At 41.7% G+C, this 25,386-nt stretch overlaps 1 protein-coding gene across 1 annotated transcript in view; it reads right to left on the bottom strand.

Moving 5' to 3' along the window:
- LOC108571541 (neurogenic protein mastermind-like) overlaps window positions 1-11,197 on the bottom strand; it is a 186,018-nt gene extending 174,821 nt beyond the window's left edge. The window contains 1 exon segment of the mRNA XM_017933606.1: window positions 10,967-11,197. Within this exon segment, the coding sequence (XP_017789095.1) occupies window positions 10,967-10,972 (6 nt within the window). The 5' untranslated portion in view covers window positions 10,973-11,197.
- Between the last annotated feature and the right edge of the window lie 14,189 nt (window positions 11,198-25,386).

Genomic DNA, 25,386 nt, shown 5'->3' with positions numbered 1-25,386 from the left:
GGAGTACAGAAAGAAGCAGGCTGGATTATGACCTTGTAATCGTCGCATCACAATCTCATCAAGTTTCTCTGAAACAAACTAGATACAGCGGTCAGGAAGCGTTATCCGAAGATAAATTGTAATTATAGAACAGAACGGACGAAGGAATGTATCATTCGATGAATGGCGTGTGTCAGCTAGGAAAATTCCATGAACCAATGACGGCGGTGTCGAAACTGCGAAAATACACAATGAAGTACAAATAACTCGTCGATACGGAGACCTCGATTTCTCTCGGGTATTAAAAGAATCCAATAATTTCAACGACAAAAACATTTCTTTCGTTTCATCTAATATCGAACGTCTCGTGTAAATCGTGTACAAAAGCAATTAAATCTAAATTCCTACACTTTCATCTCGTTAACACGTTTTTACTCGAACAGTATCAATATACAGAGTGCTCGAATCATCAACACGCGGAAATTAATACTCAGATCGACTTCTCTCAGGTACCGAAAGGATCCAGAAAAATCGTCGACTAATTTCCACGATGAAAACCATTAAATCCAAATTTCTACAATTTTATCTCGTTAATACGTTTATTCAAAAAGTATCAATATACAGGGTGTTCCAATTTTATTTCATCTAATATCAAATGCGTCAAATAAATCCTGCACAAAAACAACTAAATCCAAACTTCAACAATTTTTCCTCATTATCATATATACTCGAACGGTATCAATATACAGGGTGTTCCAATTTTATTCCATCTAATATCAAATGCGTCAAATAAATCCTGCACAAAAACAACTAAATCCAAACTTCCACAATTTTTCCTCATTATCATATATTCTCGAACGGTATCAATATACAGGGTGTTCCAATTTTATATCATCTAATATCAAATACGTCAAATAAATCCTGCACAAAAACAATGAAATCCAAACTTCTACAATTTCACCTCATTAACACGTTTATTCGAACAATATAAATATACAGGGTGTTCCAATTTTATTCCATCTAATATCAAATGCGTCAAATAAATCCTGCACAAAAACAACTAAATCCAAACTTCCACAATTTTTCCTCATTATCATATATTCTCGAACGGTATCAATATACAGGGTGTTCCAATTTTATATCATCTAATATCAAATGCGTCAAATAAATCCTGCACAAAAACAATAAAATCCAAACTTCTACAATTTCACCTCATTAACACGTTTATTCGAACAATATAAATATACAGGGTGTTCCAATTTTATTCCATCTAATATCAAATGCGTCAAATAAATCCTGCACAAAAACAATGAAATCCACACTTCTACGATTCTACCTCATCAACACGTATACTCAAGAAGTATGATTATACAGGGTGCTCCAAAGATTAACACACTAATAAACACACGAAGAAATCGATTCACCATTTCCTCAACGATGGTACACGTAGGAAAATTTGTATTTCGACGTGAGAGCAGGCAATTATACCGAGACGTAGAGTCTCGTATGTTTGCAAAGCCGGTTCTAACGCCTATATCTATCTCGTTGGTCTATCGCTTTTTCAGGAGTCCGATTCGCCCCTCTGAATCGTCGATCCGCGATACCCCGCTACCAACCAAGCTAAATATATCGCCACAGACACGGGGGCTATCGACAGAACAGCAAGACGCTGAAATCTCGTTTAAAGCGTAGCCTAATAACGCGGCAAGGTCGACCGGGCGTATTTCGGTGCTTCGAATCGAGAATTACGGGACTCCGCGCGTACCAAGGGAATTAATAGTCTTCGAGTAAGCTGCCGATCTCGTTCCGATGTATTTGTAGAAGACACTCTCACAGAGCATTGCATTTAATCACCTCGTTTACAAGTGAAATACACGTGAACGTATTTCCGCCAATTTTCCCCCATTTCGAACCGGGCAAATTTTTTTACTTATTTTTCGTAACTTTCACGCGATCAAATTTGTAATATAGGTGAAATCAGATTGCACCCCCGATGAGAAAACGTTGACGAGTGAAAAGTGAAAAATTGTCAACTTTCATTTTTTATCGCTTGGAATATTTGTCGATAAATAGATCTACCCCGTCTGGGGAAATTTCGGTAAATCTTAGTACGTTTCATGATATTGCGATTGATTAATTTTTTGAATACAAATTTTCTTTTCGTTCTCTTCGAAAAATTCGTGCTTTCCATTTGTGACAATATTTTCATAACAGGTGTTCCTCTTTTGTTCTTTAATGTCTGAAAAATTATTTAAGGTTCGTATTTTTCACTATCCGTTTTACAATGTATTCGCGTGACGTCTTTGCTTCGTCAGATTTGTCACATCCATCCCGAATACAAGCTATTTCTCTGTCCCTCGAACTGCCTCTCTCTCTCGCTGAACACACTACGAGGTACAAACCTGGGATATGAAGCGCGTGATTTCATCTCCTCTACATGCGAATCGCGGAAGAGTTGATATTATCAGCTCGAATACATCACGACACGTCCGAAGAGACTCGACGAGTGTATAATAAGAATCCACCTGTCTAAGCATGTGCTCAGAAGATTCCATAAGAAACGTAAATTTACCAAATCTACGTACTCTCCGATTAATAATATTCCTGTTTACCTATACCCGTTTTAACTCTAGAAACCGGATCGAGAATTATGTCATACGGGTCACAAGCGACCTACAATGGTTACCTAAATCCAAAGTGGTATTAGGTGAATAAGAGCATTCCTTGGCGTGTTACTCACTCGGAATAGGTGTGAAAACAGGGATGAAAGCGTAAATATATTTGGCACCGTTCGAATTTTTCTCTATTTAAACGCTTCGATAGAATATTCCGACATAGTTCCAAGGTTCCCCCGAACACCTTGATCTTCGGTTGCAACGCGACGAAGAGAAAAAAGAGTGGTGTCGACTCGAAGAGATCGATTCTTCCTTTCGTTTCTCATTATCTCTCTCTCGCTCTCTTTGAATTTTGCAAGTAGGTAGGAGTATTAAATCAAGCAGAATATCTATGTTCGATCAACGAGGGAGAGCTTCCTCTCGCCGATAAGTTTCGTGGGTCACGGGAGCGCGAAGCCATAATCCAGGATCGAATCGAACCGGGTGGAATCCTCCAGCTAGGTGTTTGGACGAAACGGCGCAGGGCGTAAATTACCGAAGGATTTCGGCCTGTTATCATCTTCCTCGCTGTCCAACCGAATAAATTTCCTTCTCTCTCGATGGCCACCCACGTGTTTCTAAAATAAATTACGCCGCGCCGGGGCAAACAGGTTTATTACTGGTCGCGCGTTCGCGAACTGGAGCGACCGAGAACGCGACCCTCCCACCCTCATCCGTCCGTAAATATTGAAATGTCCTTAAAGCTTTATTTAGGCGATACCGTTCTCCACCGTGAACGTTTCCTTCCGCTTTCGTCCAGTGATCTGCGCGTTCACCGACGAGCATCTTTTAACGAAGGTAAAGCGCGATTCCTGTCGCGCGATTATTCCTGATTTTAGAATGTGAATCACGAAAAGTGTGTAATCATACAGAGATGACTAATTTGTTTACGGTAATTCAGGTTCCAAGTGAACTATTTCGCGACGATACAGTCTCCGATGTATTTTTATTCGTTTGTATGTACCGGGTGTGGCTTTCTTGCGATCGAACGTTGTCGGTAATTGGTCACTGATTCATTTATATACATTTGGAAGACAATAGTTTGTTTGTTCGGAGATTATACGGTTTTAGAATAAATGTAGTTACTGCTTCTAATTTCTACTCATTTTAAAGGGTAAACTAGGAAGGTTTAATTAATGTTCGAGAGGTGAACCCAGTTAACAGGTTAAAGCCTCTGCTGGATCACATACCGGGTGTCCTAATCGTCTTCGACCAAACTTTGCCAGTGTATTCTATGGGTATAGATGAGAAAAAAATGTTATGTGAAGATGGGTCGTTTGAAGCTTCGTTAAAAAGTTATGACAAAAAGAGGAACAGGAAGAGTGATAACGAATGTGAGGTTATGATACAAAAAAGGCACAGAATATGTTAATGGCGAGCTGTGTTTACCATCTGAGGTCGTTGAAAGTGTCGAATGCGACTTTTTCCACTGCCATTGTCTTGTATCATAGCAACCGCAAGTTCGTTATCATTTCCTTTGTATCTCGGATTATAAAACGACCCACATTTATACAACATTTGTTTCTTACCCAGACCCATAGAACACCCTAACAAAATTTGATCGAAAACAACTGGGACACCCGGTACATGTGCCAGAGCAGAGTCAACAAAGTAGTTCACGTGACATTTATATTCGGTACACTTGCATAAAAAATTTGCCAGAAAAATCGCCAACTTATCGTTCGAACAATATCTTCGGCCGTTTCGACAGTAGCTTGTACGCTGATCAATTTTCCCGAGCGTCCTTTTGTGGGAAAACGGTGAAGGGAAACGACGTGGGGAAAAAATGCGACGGAAAATTGTACGCAAGGAAACGATTTCCTCTCTATTCCGTCCCTTATTTCTTTCGTTTCCGTCGGCCGTCGCGGCGTCGTCCTCCTTATCGTCCGCTCGATATCGCGAAAGCGGGCAAAGTATGCCGGATTCCTCGCATCGATGCCCGATAGAGCGATGCGTGCGCGCGATAGCCAACGGAGCTCGCTCGCGCGAGGTTTCGGACGTTTCCGCCGGTTAGTTCGGCGCGGCTCGGCGCAACGCGTGTAATCAAGTGGTATAAATAATTCCGTGGCGCAGCCATGAGCTGGCCACCCGAGCGAAGAGCTCATTCCCCTGTTATGACACGCCGGAATCGGGACGCCTAGCAGTGCGCGCGACGACAGCCCGCAGAGCAACCCCTTCCCGAGACACGGAACACGCGACCGCTCTCTTCTTGCGGATTGGCTAATCGCCCCTTACTTAACAGGGGACGCGTTAACTTCGCCGCTAAGTTCACGACCGTCGCACTTTTTTCATCTTTTTGAAATTGAATTGCGCGGTGATGGAGTGCGGATTTTTAGGCAAATTCACATTTTTACGAATGCAATTGCGGCGGGTACGTCGTCGTCAACAAACCCTTACCGAACCTCGTCCTATTCGTCCACGCGAACTTTCTCTCTTCCAACTCCTTCCGTTCTATTGTCTCTCCCCGAGTTAAGACTTGCCTTCGTCCTCGAGTGGTCTAAGAAGCGCGCAATGTGGCATCCAGGTTCGCACGAGGACGAACGAATTTTCCGTTTCCACCACTTTCTCCACTTCTATCTTTATCTATCGCTACTCCTAACAATATAAAAACCCAGTACGCCTACACCTCCGGACAGTTTTTCCTTTACCGACCATCGCTGCCGCCGGGACAAGTAACAAAATAAACGATCGTATTTTCTGGACCAATTGTACGCCTGTACGACCATACACTTATACTTTAATAAATTGAGGTGAAAACAGGGTAACGACGTTCCTCGCCCACCTCATAATTAAACAAAATAGAAGCTAGATAGGCAATTACAATGAGTACTATATTTTGAGTTTATTTGTGTATTTTTGCTTATTCGCTAAGTTCACGAAAAGTTTTTTCATCTCTTTGAAATTGAATTGCGCGGTGATGGAGTGCGGATTTTTAGGCGAATTCACATTTTTACGAATGTAATTAAACAAAATAGAGGCTAGATTGGCAATTATAACGAGTACTATATTTTGGGTTAATTATGTTTCCTTATTATGCAATAAGGAATGCATAAAAATACGCAGTACAGTTATTGAAATTAAATAGATAAGAATTTTCAATTTTAACCCTGCTTGGACAAAATACTTTTTCACACTACGTAGGAAAACGGGGTAGTTTCTATCCAAGTCTGTTTTTCACTGTTTCAAGCTTTCGAAAAATCTGAAAAAATTCTGGAGTACTTATCGAAGTCTGTACTATATTATACAATTGTTCGTTAAGTCGAAGGTTTCAAACTTTTTTCAATAAAAATAGAAATTCGTTTCGAACCTAATGCGGGGGTGAGATTTCGCTTAGGTCGTCGAAGACCTAGAGTAAGCACTATTCGAATCATCGATAATCTTTTACCGTATTCCTTTAGTAATTTTCGGGATTTTTGCCATAATTTTTTTTGGCAATTTTCCGACCTCTCGACGATGGAATTGTTTCGAAGCGAAATATAGTCTGAGCAACGATACAGCCTAGTCAAAAATTAAACCCTCGAAATGCTATATGGATCGACCTAGCTATATTTCGTCCACTAACTGTATAGAAAGTGGAGAATCGAGTCTAGTTTCTTGTCGAGTTGAGAAAAATATTAGAGTAATGTTTATTTAATGTTTAGCTCTTTACAGTTTATGGGTAGTTGAACATGATACGGTGTTTTGTCCCAGTTAGATCAATTTTGGTGTATTCATATTTTATAGCAGTACTTCGTGTATGTGTTTATTCACAGACACACTGTTCTTTATTTCGCTGAATTCTACGTTAGTATTAAATATCGTCCACCAATGCGAAATATGTATTTCGTGTAATTCTAACAACACAGAGTCGAAGAACGACTTCGGGACTTTGACACGTGTTGGATGTTAATCGTCAGAATCCTCTTAATTCGAACTTTGGGGGAACGGCTACCCTTCGGAAATTCTATCAGAAATTCACATTAACCCTTCGCGTCCCACATAATTCCCTCCCAGCTTTCTTCCTTCATAACTTTGTCTTTGCAAAATAGAACTTTCACAGGAAAAAGTGTGAACCTATTAAAAACTGCTCCATGTGCAAAGATATAAACCAAATTTATGCACATTTATAACGTTTCCTTGTCAAAATGAGACTTTCAATTTTCGAAGGTTTCACTGCAAAAGTGTGCTGCAGTCGAACCTATTAAAAAATGCTACAACTGCAACGATAACTCTTATAAACCAAATTCATAATTCTTTCCAAAAATAAAACTTTCAATTTTCAAAGGTTTCACTGCAAAAGTGTTTTGGAATTGCACGTATTGAAAAATGCTCCGAGTGCAACACATGACTTATAAACCAGATTCATAAACACTTACAATTCTTTTTCCAAAACTGAAACTTTCAATTTTCAAAAATTTCGCTACAAAAATGTGTCAGAATCAAACGTATTAAGAAATGCTCAGTAAAAGCTTCAACGACATCACGACAACTTCGGTAACCACTTACTTATGCAATCCAACCCTCTGCTTGTATTACAATTAATTATTCCTCACTTGAATATTGCAAGAAATTATCGAGAAATCGTACATTAACATAAAATATACTTAATCGTTAATACAGGAGAATCTCTGAAATAGAATTGGTGCAATAGCGCACAAGCGAGTCTCACGGTCGCCCGGTGAAAACTGGCGAACGGTTTTAAAGAACCGAGAGGAGCCACGATTGTCCATGATTGGCTGATTCCCGACTAACGCCCCGGATCGCGGACCGGTCATTAGTGCAACGGAACCGGTGCGCCTGGGACAGGGAAACGCGGAATGTCCGCGAGCCGCAGAGCGCTCGCGCTGGATGCCCCTATTATCGGTCGTCCGACCGCTAGAATGCCGTTAGACGACGGTCAATCTATTGTTCTACGTGTGTGCATGCGATCTTGACGCTCCTCGGACGAAGAGCGAAGCGAACGGCCTAACTACCAACCAATCAATAGTGTACCGCTCTCCGGATTTGCACTCCCAACATTTTTCGCCTAATTAACAACGTCCTACTCTCCGCAATCTCTAATTTACATAATTTCTGAAATTCAATTTCCCGGCGAATTTTCGAGGAATTTATAAATCATTCCTACAATCTCTGGCAATTTTGATTAAACAGGAATTAAATTCGGTCAAATGACCGGTTATGAAGTAAATATATTTTTCTGAAATTTTTCTGATTGTCCGTGTAATATAAAAAACAACGCAGAAAATAGCCTTCAGATAATAATAAAAAACAAATTACATATCAAATGTTAATTATTTCCTATTCAATCGACGTTGATGACTTAAATCGGTGAATGATCCATTCGTGAAATGCAACACCGTGTATATCTCGCGTACACAAATCGCGTGAATTTTCTGACGTCTAGATTGACCATGGACCAAGCGTTTGCTCAACGATTCGCAATTATTGGAAATGGGTTATGAAAAAGAAATACAGTAAATTCTCCACAAGTGTCAGTCAGTTTGGATTCTACAAGTGTCGGTATAGGCTGCGTCATTGCTGCGCCTATGTTATCTCGCTCACTGTCAGTCAAGCGTGTAACGCTACATCACTCGGACAATTCATAATAGAAAAATATAATTTCTTTAAGCTAAGAAAAAGAATCGTGTTATTGATATTTATCATTTACATAGGATTGTAAGCTATAATACTTATTTATTCGAAAATAAAATATAGCCTTTTTCCATGGAACAAAAGCGCAGTATATCGAAATTGTCCACTAAAAGAAAAGTTGAATGAGGAGTGATAACAAATGGAAAAAATGATAAAAATGTTTTTCACGAAATAGTAATTCGAAACGAAAAATAAAAAAGTCGATGGACGTGTAACATTGCAATATTCGGCTCTTTTCTGCAATGTGGATCAAAATCCAAAATTAAACTAAAAATTTTGATTAATTTTGAATTTTTTTTATTTTTTTGCCAAAACAATGTTCTAAAGTTTGTTTTTTTTACATTAAAAAAATTGATTTTTTTTGGCCGGTTTTTTTCAAAAAAACTGTGCGTTAAGGGGTTAATTTTACCTTTTTTCATCTGAAATTTTTTTTAATTTATTCGCTGTCCTTGTCCTACGTTCGGCAAGCTACAAAGGCGGGCGCGAGGCTCGAAAACGTAGTCCCTGACTCTACAAGTGTCAGGTTTAGGTTCCTTGCGGACTGACACTTGTGGAGAATTGACTGTAGTCATTCTTGTGATATGCTATTTATCGACGGACTCAGAGGAAACGTCTTTACGCTATTGAATGTTCTAAAGGACTGTTTCTGGGCACCCAAAAAGAAAGTTGGTGTCCCCTTATACCTAGGAACTGTTTACGGTATCGCATTGTGCAGTGCGTGACTCGAAAACGGACACCAGACACATCTGGTGGAAGCCTTAGTGCCTTTGTTTAAAATAACGCACCTGACTCTACAATTGTCAGGTTTAGCTTCCTTGCGGACTGACACTTGTGGAGACATTACTGTAGTCATTCTTGTGATATGCTATTTATCGACGGACTCGGAGGAAACGTCTTTACGCTATTGAATGTTCTAAAGGACTGTTTCTGGGCACCCAAAAAGAAAGTTGGTGTCCCCTTATACCTAGGAACTGTTTACGGTATCGCATTGTGCAGTGCGTGACTCGAAAACGGACACCAGACACATCTGGTGGAAGCCTTAGTGCCTTTGTTTAAAATAACGCAGAGACATTTTTGTCCTCACTTGATTATTTCCATAGAGTGTTGTTAGAAATAATCCAACAGCGATATTATCAAATCTGAGAAAATGAGAATACACCCTAAGTGTTACGATATCTCGGAACTTTTCCTACCGTCAACCCCTACGTACCAAATTTTCGTTGGATCATCGACGGTACACTATGCACCGGTGTACAAAAGTCACGGTATAATAAATACGTCCGTGTTATGCTCCAAGAGACACGCACCGCAATTTCAATACAAACAACCGGTGTACGTGGTGCAATACAGTTACGGCGGTCAGACGTTTCCGGTTTCTTTGAATCTTCCAGATAGACGAAACGCGTGGGTAAGACGCGTAATAGATTTGAACCAATGTCGTTTCGAAGAGCAGACAGAGAAAGAGAGAAGGTAGAGATTATCACGGAAACTCTGAACGTCGTTTCGATCAAACAAACTTTTCGGGATTGAATCATTTTTATCGTCCCGGAACTTCCGTTATCTGGTGACATTTCGTGCGAGCTCCAAGTTACCGACAGACAGGGGCGGCAGATAAACAAAAAAATTCACCAATCGATAGCTTTTATCTGCGTTGCTGTACGACGCGGGCTTCCAAACCTGCTGGCGAGTCGCGATTTTTTGTTCTTCAAACTTCCAACCCATCAACGTCCATTCTTTCGTGTAAACTGTGTTTTAAAATATAATCACACTTTCGTGCAATTGTTTTTTTACCGTAATTGTTACCGTTGGTCGTTTTTAGTTGGTAAATTTCGACGAGATATTATTTTTGACAATTTTCGAATTATACGGAGAAATGAAAATTGTACAAATGTGTCGAACATACTTGTACTACTTTTTTCGACACATAATTGCTTGTGCAACATCTCTCGATCTAACGGTGCGTACATAGGATTCATTGAAATTCAATTAACTCTCCTTCTGAAGTAGAGATCAAAAGTTAACTGCCCGGAAACTTCTGCAACCGCGGTACACATCGCATTACTGATATAGTCGTTACTCTTATCGTTCCTATTAATAAACTCGAATATTTCACCAAATCCCCTTCCTCAAACAATACACTCATATTTACACTTTGACGTGACTAATAGAAAATTCCTCGAAAAAAACACCTTTCAAAGTCGTTCACTTTCAATTACGAAAAAAAATTTCGAAAAATTTCAATTCGATTATTTTTAATCTTTCGAAACGAATAAACTGCACATTGACGCGACCGATAGAAAATTTCTCGACGAAACACCCTTCCGTAGTCGTTCACTTTCAATTACGAAAAAAAAAAGAAAAAAATGTCGAAAAATTTCAATTCGACTATTTTTAATCTTTCGAAGCGAATAAACACACGACACCAAGAGGTAAACTGAAATCCCCACCACGTGTGAACTCTGCTATCAACTGTCTGACCCTCGAACGATAAAAAACAAACCGATCGTTAAAAAAGGTAACGTTTCGATCGACCGGCAAGAACGTGAAAATACGATCGAAATACACAGTTCGAACAAGTATATAGAAGAGTTACACGTGTTGCACGCGAGAGAGGAAAACAAATTATGACACAGACGCGCGAGAGCGAGCGCTGCGCCGCGCCGTGGCGACAGATAAGAAATATTATTTTCAGAGAGACATACCATCATTCCAGGCAGTCTAATGGAGCACGAGCGGCACGATAGCGAGAGATTTCCTCGTTACAGGGGGGCCACCCGGGCCTGTGGCCCTGGTTGGTGGGGTCCCACCATGCCCCTCCACCGATCGTTTCTTCTCGTTGCTATGGATATCCGCCACTAATACACACACTCTTGTCAACTGTCCACGATTTCTTTCACTCGACGATAAAACACTTTGACAGTAATCGTCGTTACAGATCCATCATTTTTTTTCTCTCCTTTCGTTCCGAACAACGGAAGATTCTCAGCGAAACTTGAAGGTCATTTTCTGGAACGCGGTGTACTTTCGCTTTCGTCGTGTCTTCCGCGCTTTTCCGGAGATACTCGAACCGCCACCAGCGCGCCACCACCGGCAACAACTTTCTTTCGCGCGGAACCAAACCGAACACTCCAGTCCCGTAACTATGCATACACGAGCAAAAAAGAAACAACACGATCACGTTTAAACTGTCTTTTTTTTTTTTTCACGACGACAGAGGTTCGACAATCGCGACACCAGGCGTCTCTGGTTCAAATGTCGTTAGGTCCCTTGTCGTTGTGAGGACGAAAAAGGATGTATGTACGTTACGAATAATATATCCGTCCTTTTTTGTTTTTTGTTTTTACCGTAGAACTTAGTACTGTACAGTGAAGCCTCTGCTATTTAACTATGTTATTCTTATTGTACACAATGTAACCGCTTCGATGCCCGTACAATAAACGTAATGCCCTTCCGATCACTTTGACTAGCTATCACACACCAGCAACAGAGTCGAGGTTAGCTCCGCGGAGTCGAACGTCACGCAACCGGCGAGAAAAAGACGCCGGGAATAGAATGAACGCTCCCGTGTCCCCCGACCAACATATCACCGCCGTTTCACGCCGCCAGTGGCGTCCAGACGCCGCTTCGATATCCGCAGGCCGAAATTCTCTGGTTGTCGAAACGAGTTTGCGTGCCGCATATCGTCCAACGGTTCCGTGACCTCCGAACTCTGTCGTGTCTTTCTTTCTTTCCTTCTTTCTCCGTTTCTCGCGCGACACTCTGGCGATGCGAGCGACAGATAAGGCGCGTATTAACAACGTCTCGATAACGTTCACTCCGAAAAACAGTCGGCGCACAGCACCGCCACCGAAAGTCCCTCGAGTCGCATGTTCAAGTCTCTTTTCTCCAACAAAGATGCCCGTGAAATTAGCCACGAATTCAAGCGTCGATGTTCCTCGACGGATAGTACACGTTCGTTCGTGCAACCGATTCCACACCGTTCCCGTGAAATATTACCGAACACATGATAAAAAGGATTCCTGTAATTCGTTAGTTTCTTGGTTCTTGTATTTACTACACATCGACCGATAGGCTCCGAGATTAGTGGGTTTAGAAAATTTTTACTCAACGTCACGATGATAGAAACTTTGTCGAACACACTTTTTTTGAATTAACGGTGAGAACCAGAGAATCTTCCAGGTTACTTCGGACGATGGTAAGATGATAAAATTACGTCGAAGCAGACCGCGTCGATTTTCCCTCGTAAATCGTCAACAGGTGGTTCGAGAACGTTAGACCTGAACCACGCGTACAGCGACAAGAAACTCGACGTCCGTTACAAACTTATGTGGTCGATCGAGTCTCGACGAATTCCGTGCGAAAAATTCGTAAGAAAAGACGATCGAAGACAAGAGGGAGAGAAGGACGCGCGCGAGTCACTTCGAACAGCTGATCGCCCGCGCGCACCACTCTCTGTCACTGCTGACACTACACCGAACGCTTAAACCACATCTCGCCCTGGTCCGGAATAAAATTCTTTCCTTTTTTCTCTCTTCCGTCTCTCGTCCGTTCCAGCCGATTATTCGGCAACCAAATTTATCTCCGCTTTATTTTCGCTCGTGACGAATCTCGATCGTCTCGTGTTTATCTCGAAAGCACCCTTCTCCTCTCTCTGGCTCGTTCACACCGTCGTCGAATGCGTCACCAGCCCGCGAAAGTTGCACTTAAACTACTCGTATTGTGCGTGGACTCCTCTCCACGGCTGGTAAACGGCGCAGAACACACGTGTGCGTGTATATATCACGATAACTCAATATTCCTTCTCTTTCTCTAACACCACTGTCTTCCTTCCCTTTTCGTCCGCTCTCTATCTCTCTCTGCCTCTTCTCCTCCGCGGAGACTGGACTATTTTTGTTGCGATGGAAGTAACGGCGGTAGTAGCACGCGTCAGCCTCCCCCCACTCCTTATCTCGCTCGCTCGCTTTCCTTCCTCCTTCTTAACGCGTTCTTCCCTTCCCACGTTCTTCTTCTTCTCCTCGTCGTTATGTCGCTGTCCTCGTTCCTCGTCTTCCTCGTCGTCGTCGTCGTCGTCGTCGTCGTTGGTGTCGCCGTTGGCCCTTTGTTCTCTTTGTTTACAATGCACGGATCGGCCGACACGTTGCCCCCCTGCCAGTAGACGGACGCCGGAAAGAAGAGGAGGAAGAGGTGGAAGAGGACGACCGGGTTCTTTCATACGCAAACATCGGCCGGCGACTCTTCACGGACGGTTCGCCTGTTCCCCGTGGCCGTCGTCGCCGACGCTACAACCGATCGCGAAAATTCACCGCGAACTTTGACCCGTCGCGAGCCGTCGTCCGCTCGCCACGGCCAAACACGCCGTCGTTCCGAGGCAAGCCGCGCAACGTGCTTACGAATCTTCTATCTTTCGTATCTCCCCTTCTTTTCTCAACTCTGTCCCACTACAAATGTCACAACGACAGCTTATACAGTACCAAATTTACGATACTTCGAAATCCCTTCTAACCTCAAAAATCCAATCGAACTTTCTGCAAGAGAAAACGAAAGAAAAAACGAAGAAGGGGAGTGTGGGGGACAAAAAGAAAATAACAATAAAAAGGAGCGAAGTGAGAGATGATCGAGAAAGCACAGAGGCGCGACCGCGCTCGGACAGAGAGCCGTATAAGAGAAGAGGGAAGAGCAAGGACCTTTGATGCTCGTCCTATCGAAGTCCGCGAGCGATTGACTCCCGCGCGTCCCGGTCTTGGAACCGTGGCACGCGTGAGGGGAGCACGGGAGGGGATTCCCGCGGGAGGAGAGGCACCGCGGAACGAATGGAGATCGTGCGGGGTCGGTGTGTGTCGGGTAGTCGCGTACCGACTGGGGGAGAGTCGGCTGTCGGGGGAGTGGCGGGGAGGGGGAGGTGGAAGAATCGGTGGCGGTGGCGGCCGCGGTAGAACCAGGAGGTAACGCCAAAGAGGGACTGCGGCGAGAGGGGCGAAGCGGCGGCGGGGGGGAGATGGAACGTCCACAGCGGCGGAGGGGGTGGGTATGGCGCGTGCCACTACACGCTAGCAGGTGGAGTGCGCGTGCCCAGAAATCTTCTCTCTCTCTCCGCTCCCTGTTCCCTCACCCCACACGAATCCTTCTTTCCTTCCTTCGTTCTCTGGCGTTCTCCCTGACTCGTTCTTTCTCTCTCTCTCTTTCTTCTTGCCTTTCTCCTCTGTTTTTATTCGTGGTTCGGTTATTTCGTTCTACTCTACGTTGTGTTCAGTTCGTGTTTCTCTCTGTTCCTCCGCTGCCTCTATCTGGCCGCAGTGGTTGCCTATGTCGGATTCCGATTCGCAAATAAGAGTACACCTTTCCTCCTCCTTCTACTTCTGTTTCTGGTTCTTCTTCTTCTGTCGTTTCCTCGTTCTTCCAACCGCGGTCGTTATTATTCCGTTTCTTGTCGCAGACGGTACCCGTTCCGCGACTAATTTACCCGCGTTACGTTCTTGCCTTCGCCGCGGTCCACTTACTTTGTCCGTTGCCGACTCAATGATGCGCCGGCAGGGTTACACTATCGTGATTGTTTTATTTCCTTTTTTCTTTTGTTTCTCGTGTTTTTACCTTCGGTTTCTGTTTCAGGCATCGAGAAGGAACGTATTCTAGTGGTTCACGTAAATTCCTCGAAGTTCACTTGTCCTTGGCGCGATTTCCTTCCGTTGGCAAACGTGTCTGACGCGATTAACGGGCATCGTAATTTTAACTCGTCGCACGATTCGAAGATTCCTGCATTCATAATATTTACGCTGCGCGGTCAGGTTATTCTCGTAGGCCCGATAAGAGTTGCTAACGAAAGTCTCGGCTGCGATAACCGTCGAAGGCACGTAGCCAGCTCATCGTGACAAATTTCAACTTGTAATATCCACGAATCTCGAAACAAACTTTGAAACACGCTCTTCGCTGCTCCCTCTTATCGCTACTTTTCGTAATCTACCAAGTAACACTTTGTTTGTATCGAAATCAACTGTAAATAATTTCGCGTTGTATTCGACAGTTCGAATAATTTCCTCTATGTGTAACGTACATTGTCGCATATATTCTACGTCACGGAATACCACTTTCCAATACCAATTTCAATGTCAATTTCACGACAGTACGGAAAGAACACGGTTTACTGTCATGAGCAATTTACACTTTCCAGTTTCAACGTGCCCCGGTAAGCGGTTCGACGAAAAAGCCAGCTTTAGATCAAAATTCTCTTTCTAGGGAAACGTCACCAATCGAGAAGTTCGATCGCGATAAGCGAGACGTCGCCTCGGTACGGTAAGGCCGCGTACTCTGGACGCCCGTTAGAGTGGAGCTGTCACGGAGCTGCGCACGTGGTTTGCAGGCAGCGCGAAACAACAACAAGCCCCACACAGCGAACCTGACGCCCCGAGGAGTCGCCAGCCACTGACTCTCCTCCACGATTCGACTCGACTCGGCTTAGCTCGACTGGCCTCGCCTCGTCTCACCTCGTCCCGCTCCGTCTCGTGTCGTCTCGTCCCGTCTCGTATCGTCTCGTGTCGCCTCGTCTCGTCCCGTCCCGCTACGCTACGGCACGCCGCACCACGCCACAGCGAAGCGCGCACGTAGGCACGCGTTCGGCTATGCTCGTCCCGAGGCCGAGTCGACCCGAGGCGACTCGTCACGACTCCGACTACAACTTCGACTCCGATTCGCGCTCTCTGCTCGTTCCGATCGGAGTTTCGCCTGCCTGCCTGTTTTACACCACCCGTATGATGCCACTGACTGGCGCAGAGGCTTACAAGACCGAAACCTCCTACTACTCGAACGGTAACTGTACCGTAACGCGTCTATCATGTATAGTTTCGATAGTCTTATACACACGCTGTGTCAGTGCGGCGTCAGGCGAAGGAAGCCGAGTCGATATGATGCACCGTGAACTGTGAGAACGGTAAGGCGGCGTGAGTGACGATCAACGGACATTGTTGCGCGTTGTGACCGTGTGCGGTATTCTTTGAATTCCTCCAAGTTGAGATAAGAGGTTCGGAAGAGAAGAATGCTGACGATGATATTTCAGGAATTCTTGGCTCATTGGTGCGATCAATTTTAGGTCGATACTTTTACGAAAAACTAACATTATCTATATTCTACGTTACCAGTCATTAATATTACATCTGTAACAACTGAAACATTCCTCTCATCTTTCGATCTTCAGAAATTATCCAGAAAAGTCTTACGAGGCATTAGAAGATAGGATGAAGGCAAATATGATGCATCAATGAGGCTTGAAATGATAGAAACGTAGTCGCGAGCGCGGCTTAAGCCGCTGCCATGCAGCTGGCAGCGAAGCTTTTACACAGGCGCATTCGCGACACGTCGCCCGCACTCCCAACCTCCACCAACACTTGGCCGTTGCGTCATCACGGTTTCACGGTGCGCCGGGATTCGACGAGAGAAGAGCGCGCGCGAGCGCGCAAACGGGACCACTGCGAGAGCGACGCATCTGTATCGCTCCGCTTACACTTATTACAAATCCACCAGTGATACTCAACCCAATTTAAGCCTCGCGCAAGCGTGACGCGTTGGTGCAACGGTATTGTTCGAATTTGCCTATAGAAAGGTATCTTCACAATGACTATTTTTTTTTTTTATTCCTTCCACCGGGTAATTTTTCTGGTACGTATAACCTCACTTCGTTAGACTCGCGTGCGCATGCGCACAAAGTATGCGCAGTCTTACAGCACAGATAATAAAGTTTGATATATCCTTCGTACCGAATGAAAATAATAGGGATTGGAATAATATTAATACTACTAAAGCAGATCAATTATAACTGGGAAAGGACTAGACACCTTGTGAATTCAAATGTAAGTATGTTTAAGCAGCTTACTATCGAATTACAATTATGACTCATTCTATTCACGTTACATTCTGTAGAATACGTATCACAGTACATGTTACCGTACAATATTCACGTACAATACAAACTATAAATAAATAAACCCACTGAAATTAAACCGTAAAAAGATATGCTTCGATTAATCGTCCAATTTTCCTACGATAAAATCTAAAACTACACGTCACACGTTACTCAGTTGTTGTATAGTTAATTTATTACATCTCGGCTATTGTACCTGTACAATCCTATAGTTGAAATTGAAAATACAAATAGTCGAACACGTATACGTCTCATCAGGCACAAACGCGTTAAGACCGCGTATACACTAACGTTTACTGTTCTCGAAAGTGATAATTCTCTCTCAACTTCAACCCACGTACGAAGTAATTATCACGGTTGCATTGGTCGTTCGAGCCAAGCACGATGATTAAAGATCAGAGATCCGCCATAACGTTACCACGCTAATGTTGCCCGACGATATGCATCTTTGGAACGAGAGGCAATATTAACAACGCGGATGTCGCGTGCAGATATTGCACGAATATCACGACAGTGAGACGGAGTGGTGGGGGGAGGGGGAACGGCGTCTGTAATTAAATGTCCGACACGGTATCATAAAGACGAGACTGGTATCGCGACATCACCCGCGCAATTGATGCTCATCCGTCCGCCGCGCATTCTTTGCATACTGAACCGCCGCGTGTCGCGTTTCAATTAATACGGACGCCGGACCGGCCGGCAATTTTCAGGGTAAACGATCCTCCCATCGGTGCTCTTTTCAAGATTCTCGCCGCCTCGAGTACGAAGAGTGGGGTCGACTTGCGTCCGACGAATTTTCCGGCACGATGCGTGTGGCGGGAAATTTGAATTTTTGGCGGAACTTTTGGGTGAAATTGAAAAGTTACGTTTGGATGAGTGTGTAGAGTAAGCATGTGTCAGAGAGAGATTATTTGACTGTTAAATTCATCGGTGGTATCGTTTGATGAGTAGCCTTGGATATCTTAAACTTTAATAACTTTAGGATATCGAATGTGAAGCAAATTTGAACAGTCATTACAGAATCATTGAGATCCTAAAAAGTATCATTCAGTCTAGAAGAGAGAAACGAGAAAAGGGAAAAATTGAAAAGAGAAATTTCCCCAAAAAAAAAAAAAGAGATTCTTTGTAAAGAATAAGAGTGTGTATTGTAACTTAATTTATTCGTTAATTTGAAAAGTAAACTGACAACACCACCCTAACTATTTTAGATCATTTCTAAATAGACTTCTCTTCTTCCTTTACTTTTGCGATTCATCTTCCGATATTTTGCAAACTTATTTTTATCCACCTAATTTTTCAGATGAGACACCTTTTCATTATTTATAACTAAAAGTGTCATTATTATATTTCCTGACTATTTTTAACAACTATATATTATTATTGTTAACGTCCACGTCGTTTATTTTACATCGTCGTGAGGAAATTGCACAAGTTGCTCTACATTCCGAGGAGTGATCTTTTTTTCTCTCCAGTGATTTCTCGACGAATCGTTTGGTAATCAGAAACGGTCTATCAAGTGACGCGGACACCGATTAGTGGAGAGACTGTAAACATTCTGTTCAACGATATATTATTCCAGTATCAGCTGATATGCGCTAAACCGTCAACGATCGGGGAATGCCTCGAAAATACGGGCCCATTCAGGGGCATAATAAAGATAAGGCGAGATTAAGGGAACGCGAGCGCAAAGGCACAAGGGGAGAAGGTTTAGCTATGACGAGGCGACAACGATGTGTGCTCCAGTCTTTCCGATATACCTATTTCACAAATATACCGAAATTAACTTTATCCAGATAATTGTTGAAAACTAAAATACACAAAATATACTTTTAAATTCTTTATCAAGTTGCGATCCAAATACTCGATTCTGATATAGCATCCTCCGGAGTGGTTAAATAAACATGATCTAACTGGAGCAAAATACCAAATATAAACTGAACCGGAAGTAGATAAGAATAGGAAAATGATGGATGGAATATAATCGAATTTTCTTTCGACAGAAAATTAGTCCACGCTTCGAATAATGTGTACTAAAATTTCATTGGAGCAAATATTATCAGGATTTTTAATTTTTTTTTTCTTTTACACAAAAGGTCCTTATAATCCACGTGTTGATTCATTTGGACAGTTTATTGTCGAAAAATTGAACGAGACTTGAACTTGCAATCAAACCAGCGGTCGAACGCGGAACACTGAAAAAGCAAACAGCTTGTAAAAGTTCGTGGAACCGGTACAGAATGATTAAGCATTACTTGCTGTTTTACTTTATTCATAATTTCCAACTGAAACGTAATTGTACGATTATTCGTGGAAAAAATAGCTCGGCCGAAAAACGTGTCGCTCGATTAATCCCAATAACCGAGATTCTACCATAGCGTAACTTTTTAAATATCGATGGACATTCCTCCCTCAATTATGAACTTCAGCCGGTGCTGAGTTTAAAGGGATAAGTTACTCGAAAAAAGATTTGTTTAAAAACGATACTTCGAAAAATGAAATTGTAAAAGAATTTTGTTCAATTTTTCTTGTAAGAAAAAAGGCCAGTGATACTTCTCTTTGCAACTTACAAGAAGTCGGTGACGTCGAAATTTCTGTATTATTCGATCAAAATTGAAAATGGGACGGAGACAAGCTTTCCACAATTTTTGCTGTCGATTCGAGTCTTCGGCAACGTCAAAATTTCTAATTTCTAATTTGGAAATTTCACAACTTCCAAATTTCTAATTTTCTACATTTTCCACGTTTCACGCGTACACTGCTTTCGATTCGATTTATTCTCAACATCAAAATTTCTAATTTTAAGATTTCATAACTTCTAAATTTCGTATCTTCTAAATTTCTAAGTTTCTAAATTTTCCACGTTTCACGCGTACACTGCTTTCGATTCGACTCATTCTCAACAACAAAATTTCTAATTTCAAAATTTCAAAATTTTCCACGTTTCACGCGTACATTGCTTCCGACTCGACTCACTCTCAACATTAAAATTTCTAATTTGAAAATTTCATAACTTCTAAATTTCTGAATTTCTAAATTTCATATCTTCCAAATTTCTAATTTTCTAAATTTTCCACATTTCAGGCGTATATTGCTTCCGACTCGACTCACTCTCAACATTAAAATTTCTAATTTCAAAATTTCATAACTTCAAAATTTCCAAATTTCTAAATTTTCCACGTTTCACGCGTACACTGCTTCCGACTCGACTCACTCTCAACATCAAAATTTCTAATTTCAAAATTTCATAACTTCTAAATTTTCCACGTTTCACGCGTACATTGCTTCCGACTCGACTCACTCTCAACATTAAAATTTCTAATTTGAAAATTTCATAACTTCTAAATTTCTGAATTTCTAAATTTCATATCTTCCAAATTTCTAATTTTCTAAATTTTCCACATTTCAGGCGTATATTGCTTCCGACTCGACTCACTCTCAACATTAAAATTTCTAATTTCAAAATTTCATAACTTTAAAATTTCTAAATTTTCCACGTTTCACGCGTACACTGCTTCCGACTCGACTCACTCTCAACATTAAAATTTCTAATTTCAAAATTTCATAACTTCTACGGGCTTAATGTTTAATTCGATTGGTCGGCCGCGAAACGGGCCGAGCTACCGGTAAATCCAATTAACGACACCTGTCTCCTGCCTCTCACGAGTTATTAAAAGTTGCCAGCTACCGATAACGCGGTCGGTCGACGTATTCGAGATAGAGACACTCGTCGCAAAAACGTCCACTTCTTTCCCACCGAACCAAAGAAACACAGTTCCTCCATCCTCCATTCCTACCTCTCTCTCTCTCCAGTTCTTGCATATTTTTAGGTTAGACTATTTTCGAAAATCCACGGAAGAAAAGGGGGAACCCCAGAAAGCGAAAGAAACAGAAGAAAGAAAGAAAAAAACAAGAGAAAGAGGGTGGAGGAGAATACCGATCGTGCTTCCTCTGTTTTTCCTCTCGCGGTATCTGCTCGCTCGTTTTCGCCCACAGTCACGTAAAAGAAGCCAGCACCGGTATTATCTGCACAATGCACACACAGAAGAAAGGATTCCGCGGGTGGAACAAGCAAGGAAAGAGGGAGAAAGGATGGGTGAACGAAGAGGGAAAAAGGCAGAGAGAAAAGAAGAGGTCGATGCCGCCTTCCTACTGATTTGCGAGATCACTCTCTCCCTCTTTCTTCTTTTCCTTTCGTTTCCTTTCCGTTCTTCTCCCGCCCCTCCGCAACGCATCCTTGTCTCTTTCCCATCACCGATCCACCTTCTCACTCGCTTTTTCCCTCCTCGCAACTTGTCACCCTGCCAGTCCCTCTCCCGTTTCTGGGTTTGCCGCTGTTCATCGGAATGCAAGAGTACTCCTCCCTTCCTTCGTCGACCTCCTTCGCGGCCAGAAACCGACTGATTTTCTGTCCCATTGCTTCTTACCAACCTACACGCGCCTATTTATCGCTACAATTATTGCTTCGGGTGCTTGCCTAACCTTCTCTCTTGCTCTTCTCCGCTGTTTGGAGAAAACGCTTGCTTTCGCGGCCTCTCAACGTTTCCTCCCGCATTTTACCCCCTGGAAATGTTAGAGAAGTGTGCACGTGTAATCGTGGGTTTGCGTGTTTTATGTTTTTTTTTAGGACGGGTAGGTGTAAACTTTAGAGATAGGATGATTAAGTGCTACGTTCGATCGATTCTTAGTGCACCTTCGGAACATTAATTCTTGAGATTAATAAAGATTCGAGGCAGGGTAGAGATAACTATTCCAGTCTGAGATAGATTTGTGCTGGTACTGTTTGAACTGGACTAAATTTGGATTAAGATCAAGTCAAACATGTTTACTTTGAGTAGGTCGAAGTTTAAGTTCGGTTTAAGTTAAGCACCTGTAGGTGGTAGACAATAAATTACAAGTAGTTGTGTCTTCTGTGTTTCACGAACAACGACACCCTTTTTCATCATTTTTTTTTATTATAGAGCACTTTCTGTGCTCGCTTTGACGCTAGAACAACCAAAGTTAAATCCAATATATTTTTTATAATATCAAAAACTTGGAAATTCGAATGATTAACCCTTTGCGATTGGCACATTTCTCTGGTTGGACTATCAGCTAGTCGAAGCAAATTTAAATTTTCAAAGTTATTTTTGCATAGTTTATTTATTATATATATAAGGATATTGAAAAACAGAATATTTTGAAACTGATACATTTTGTTTAATACATACTAGTTATAGTGCATAAAAATAAAACGTTTTAATTTTTGTAATTTTCCAAAGTATGATACTTGACAAAACAAAGATCATGCCGCCATAGCGGCGACACCGATTTCTAGAACAAAATTGAAATCCCGCCACTATGGCGGCACCGATCGCAAAGGGTTAATGGAAAAGTAATTTTATTTCAACGAAAGTCATCATACACTTGAACGAAAGCATTCTAACAATTTTTTCTTTTCATTAATTACTTGTTATAATGCGGTTTTCGAGCGTTAAGCTCATCACAGCGCGTTCTAATAATTGGCGCAATTTAAAGTGAGAAATCTGAAATCCCAAATTTGTCAGATTCACTTGTTCCTTATGTAAACGATATAATATTCAAGTTGGCGGTGAAGATCTCTCGAACAGCGGCGTATTCTGAACAGAACTTAGTACATCTGGACAAAAACTCATCCGGATTGAAGCTTACCAAAAATACCTTGCGCAAAACATCGAGAATGTCGAAACGCGAGCGACAACACGCGTATCTCCGTTGAATTTCCATCAAGCCCCGCCATCGTGGTTGCCCTCGACGCGAAAACCGCCGCGTCGCGCAAAGGGTTAAATAAACGAGTCTGAAAAAGGAAGCAGCGAGGAGGAACTGAAATAAACGTGAAACATTTTTACATCTGCGAGGCGTGCAGAGGCGCGCGCGCGCGTCCCCTTTCTGTCCAACATTCACGCTAACGAGCCAACCGTGTTCCGTACGGTTCGTCGCAAAAAGCCTCTTAAGGTTGACAAATTTCAATTACGCGCGCTCACTCGCTCCGATTTATCTCGAGGCGTGACACGCGCGATTCCAGCGAAACCTGTCGTCAGCGAATTCCTGTCGGCGCAACAAAGAGAGTAGAGTTTGGTCGAGGCAAAACTGAGGAGAGAGAGAGAGAGAGAGAGAGAGATTTGGTTGGTTAAACGGTGCATAACCGAAAAGTAACAACGAAACGAACGCGTGTCAAAAGATTCGAGCGTTCGCGTCTTCGCGTTGGAAACGCGGATAATGTCGTCGAGTTGGAGTCGCGTTTATTTAAACGAGCTGCGCCGCATTGCGCATGCGGGCCGGAATAAAAAGCGGCCGTAACGCGCGCCGCTGCTGGGAAACATGGCGCGGAGGAGATTACGCGTGCATAGTGATGCAGTGACGTGATGCGGGATGATTTGATGCGAGTCTGCTTCGGAGGTTTTTCAAGATACTTTTATTAAGTTAGGGTAGAAAATTTTTTTAAAAAATTTGATGGAGTAGAGTTCGACATTTTTTGTATATACCTATGAATATTTGGCGTAGATTCTGGAATTTTTTGAAATTTGCTGCTTGCCCTTCACGAAATAGAAATCGTGAAATTCTTGTGTTACGAATTAAAATTTTTTGGGGGAAAATTATGTTGAGTAAATTTTGAAATTTTTCGTATGTAGCTATGAATATATAGAGTAGATCCAAATCATGACAAGTAGATGACAAATTATAAAATCCTTGGGTTCCGAATGAAAATTTTTTTCGGAAAAGTGTGATGGGTAGGTTTTGAAATTTTTTGTATATACCTATGAATATTTGACGTAGATTCTGGAATTTTTTGAAATTTGCTGCTTGCCCTTCACGAAATAGAAATCGTGAAATTCTTGTGTTACGAATGAAAATTTTTTTGGAAAAATTATGTTGAGTAAATTTTGAAATTTTTCGTATGTAGCTATGAATATTTAGAGTAGATCCAAATCATGACAAGTAGATGACAAATTATAAAATCCTTGGGTTCCGAATGAAAATTTTTTTCGGAAAAGTGTGATGGGTAGGTTTTGAAATTTTTTGTATATACCTATGAATATTTGACGTAGATTCTGGAATTTTTTGAAATTTGCTGCTTGCCCTTCACGAAATAGAAATCGTGAAATTCTTGTGTTACGAATGAAAATTTTTTTGGAAAAATTATGTTGAGTAAATTTTGAAATTTTTCGTATGTAGCTATGAATATTTAGAGTAGATCCAAATCATGACAAGTAGATGACAAATTATAAAATCCTTGGGTTCCGAATGAAAATTTTTTTCGGAAAAGTGTGATGGGTAGGTTTTGAAATTTTTTGTATATACCTATGAATATTTGACGTAGATTCTGGAATTTTTTGAAATTTGCTGCTTGCCCTTCACGAAATAGAAATCGTGAAATTCTTGTGTTACGAATGAAAATTTTTTTGGAAAAATTATGTTGAGTAAATTTTGAAATTTTTCGTATGTAGCTATGAATATTTAGAGTAGATCCAAATCATGACAAGTAGATGACAAATTATAAAATCCTTGGGTTCCGAATGAAAATTTTTTTCGGAAAAGTGTGATGGGTAGGTTTTGAAATTTTTTGTATATACCTATGAATATTTGACGTAGATTCTGGAATTTTTTGAAATTTGCTGCTTGCCCTTCACGAAATAGAAATCGTGAAATTCTTGTGTTACGAATGAAAATTTTTTTGGAAAAATTATGTTGAGTAAATTTTGAAATTTTTCGTATGTAGCTATGAATATTTAGAGTAGATCCAAATCATGACAAGTAGATGACAAATTATAAAATCCTTGGGTTCCGAATGAAAATTTTTTTGGGAAAATTGTGATGGGGCAGGTTTTGAAATTTTTTGTATATAGCTATGAATATTTGTGTTGAAGCAAAATGTTTTATGTGTACTGCGTGGAAAACTCGTCATCCTAAAATATTGGAAGAAGCGAGTTCTTCTTCACGGTACGTTTATGACACGTCCGCTAAATATGGTTTGGGGATGCCTGCGAACACCCCAGGTATAAATGTGCACACTGTCACCACGTTTTGCAGGCAGTTCTAATTGCGCGCCCGTCTTGTGAACATCGTCTAAAATATAATTATTCACCTACCTTACTCCACACGAGTCATTTATTTAATACAACCCCTCAACAGGTATAAATGTGTATACTTTCGACTGTATATATTTGATATTTTTCTTGTTTATTTACATTTCATGTC

The sequence above is a fragment of the Habropoda laboriosa genome, unplaced genomic scaffold (assembly GCF_001263275.1).
Source record: "Habropoda laboriosa isolate 0110345459 unplaced genomic scaffold, ASM126327v1 scaffold40, whole genome shotgun sequence".
Lineage (NCBI taxonomy): Eukaryota > Metazoa > Arthropoda > Insecta > Hymenoptera > Apidae > Habropoda > Habropoda laboriosa.
Note: the sequence above shows the minus strand (reverse complement) of the source record. Positions and strands in the feature narration are given on the sequence as shown.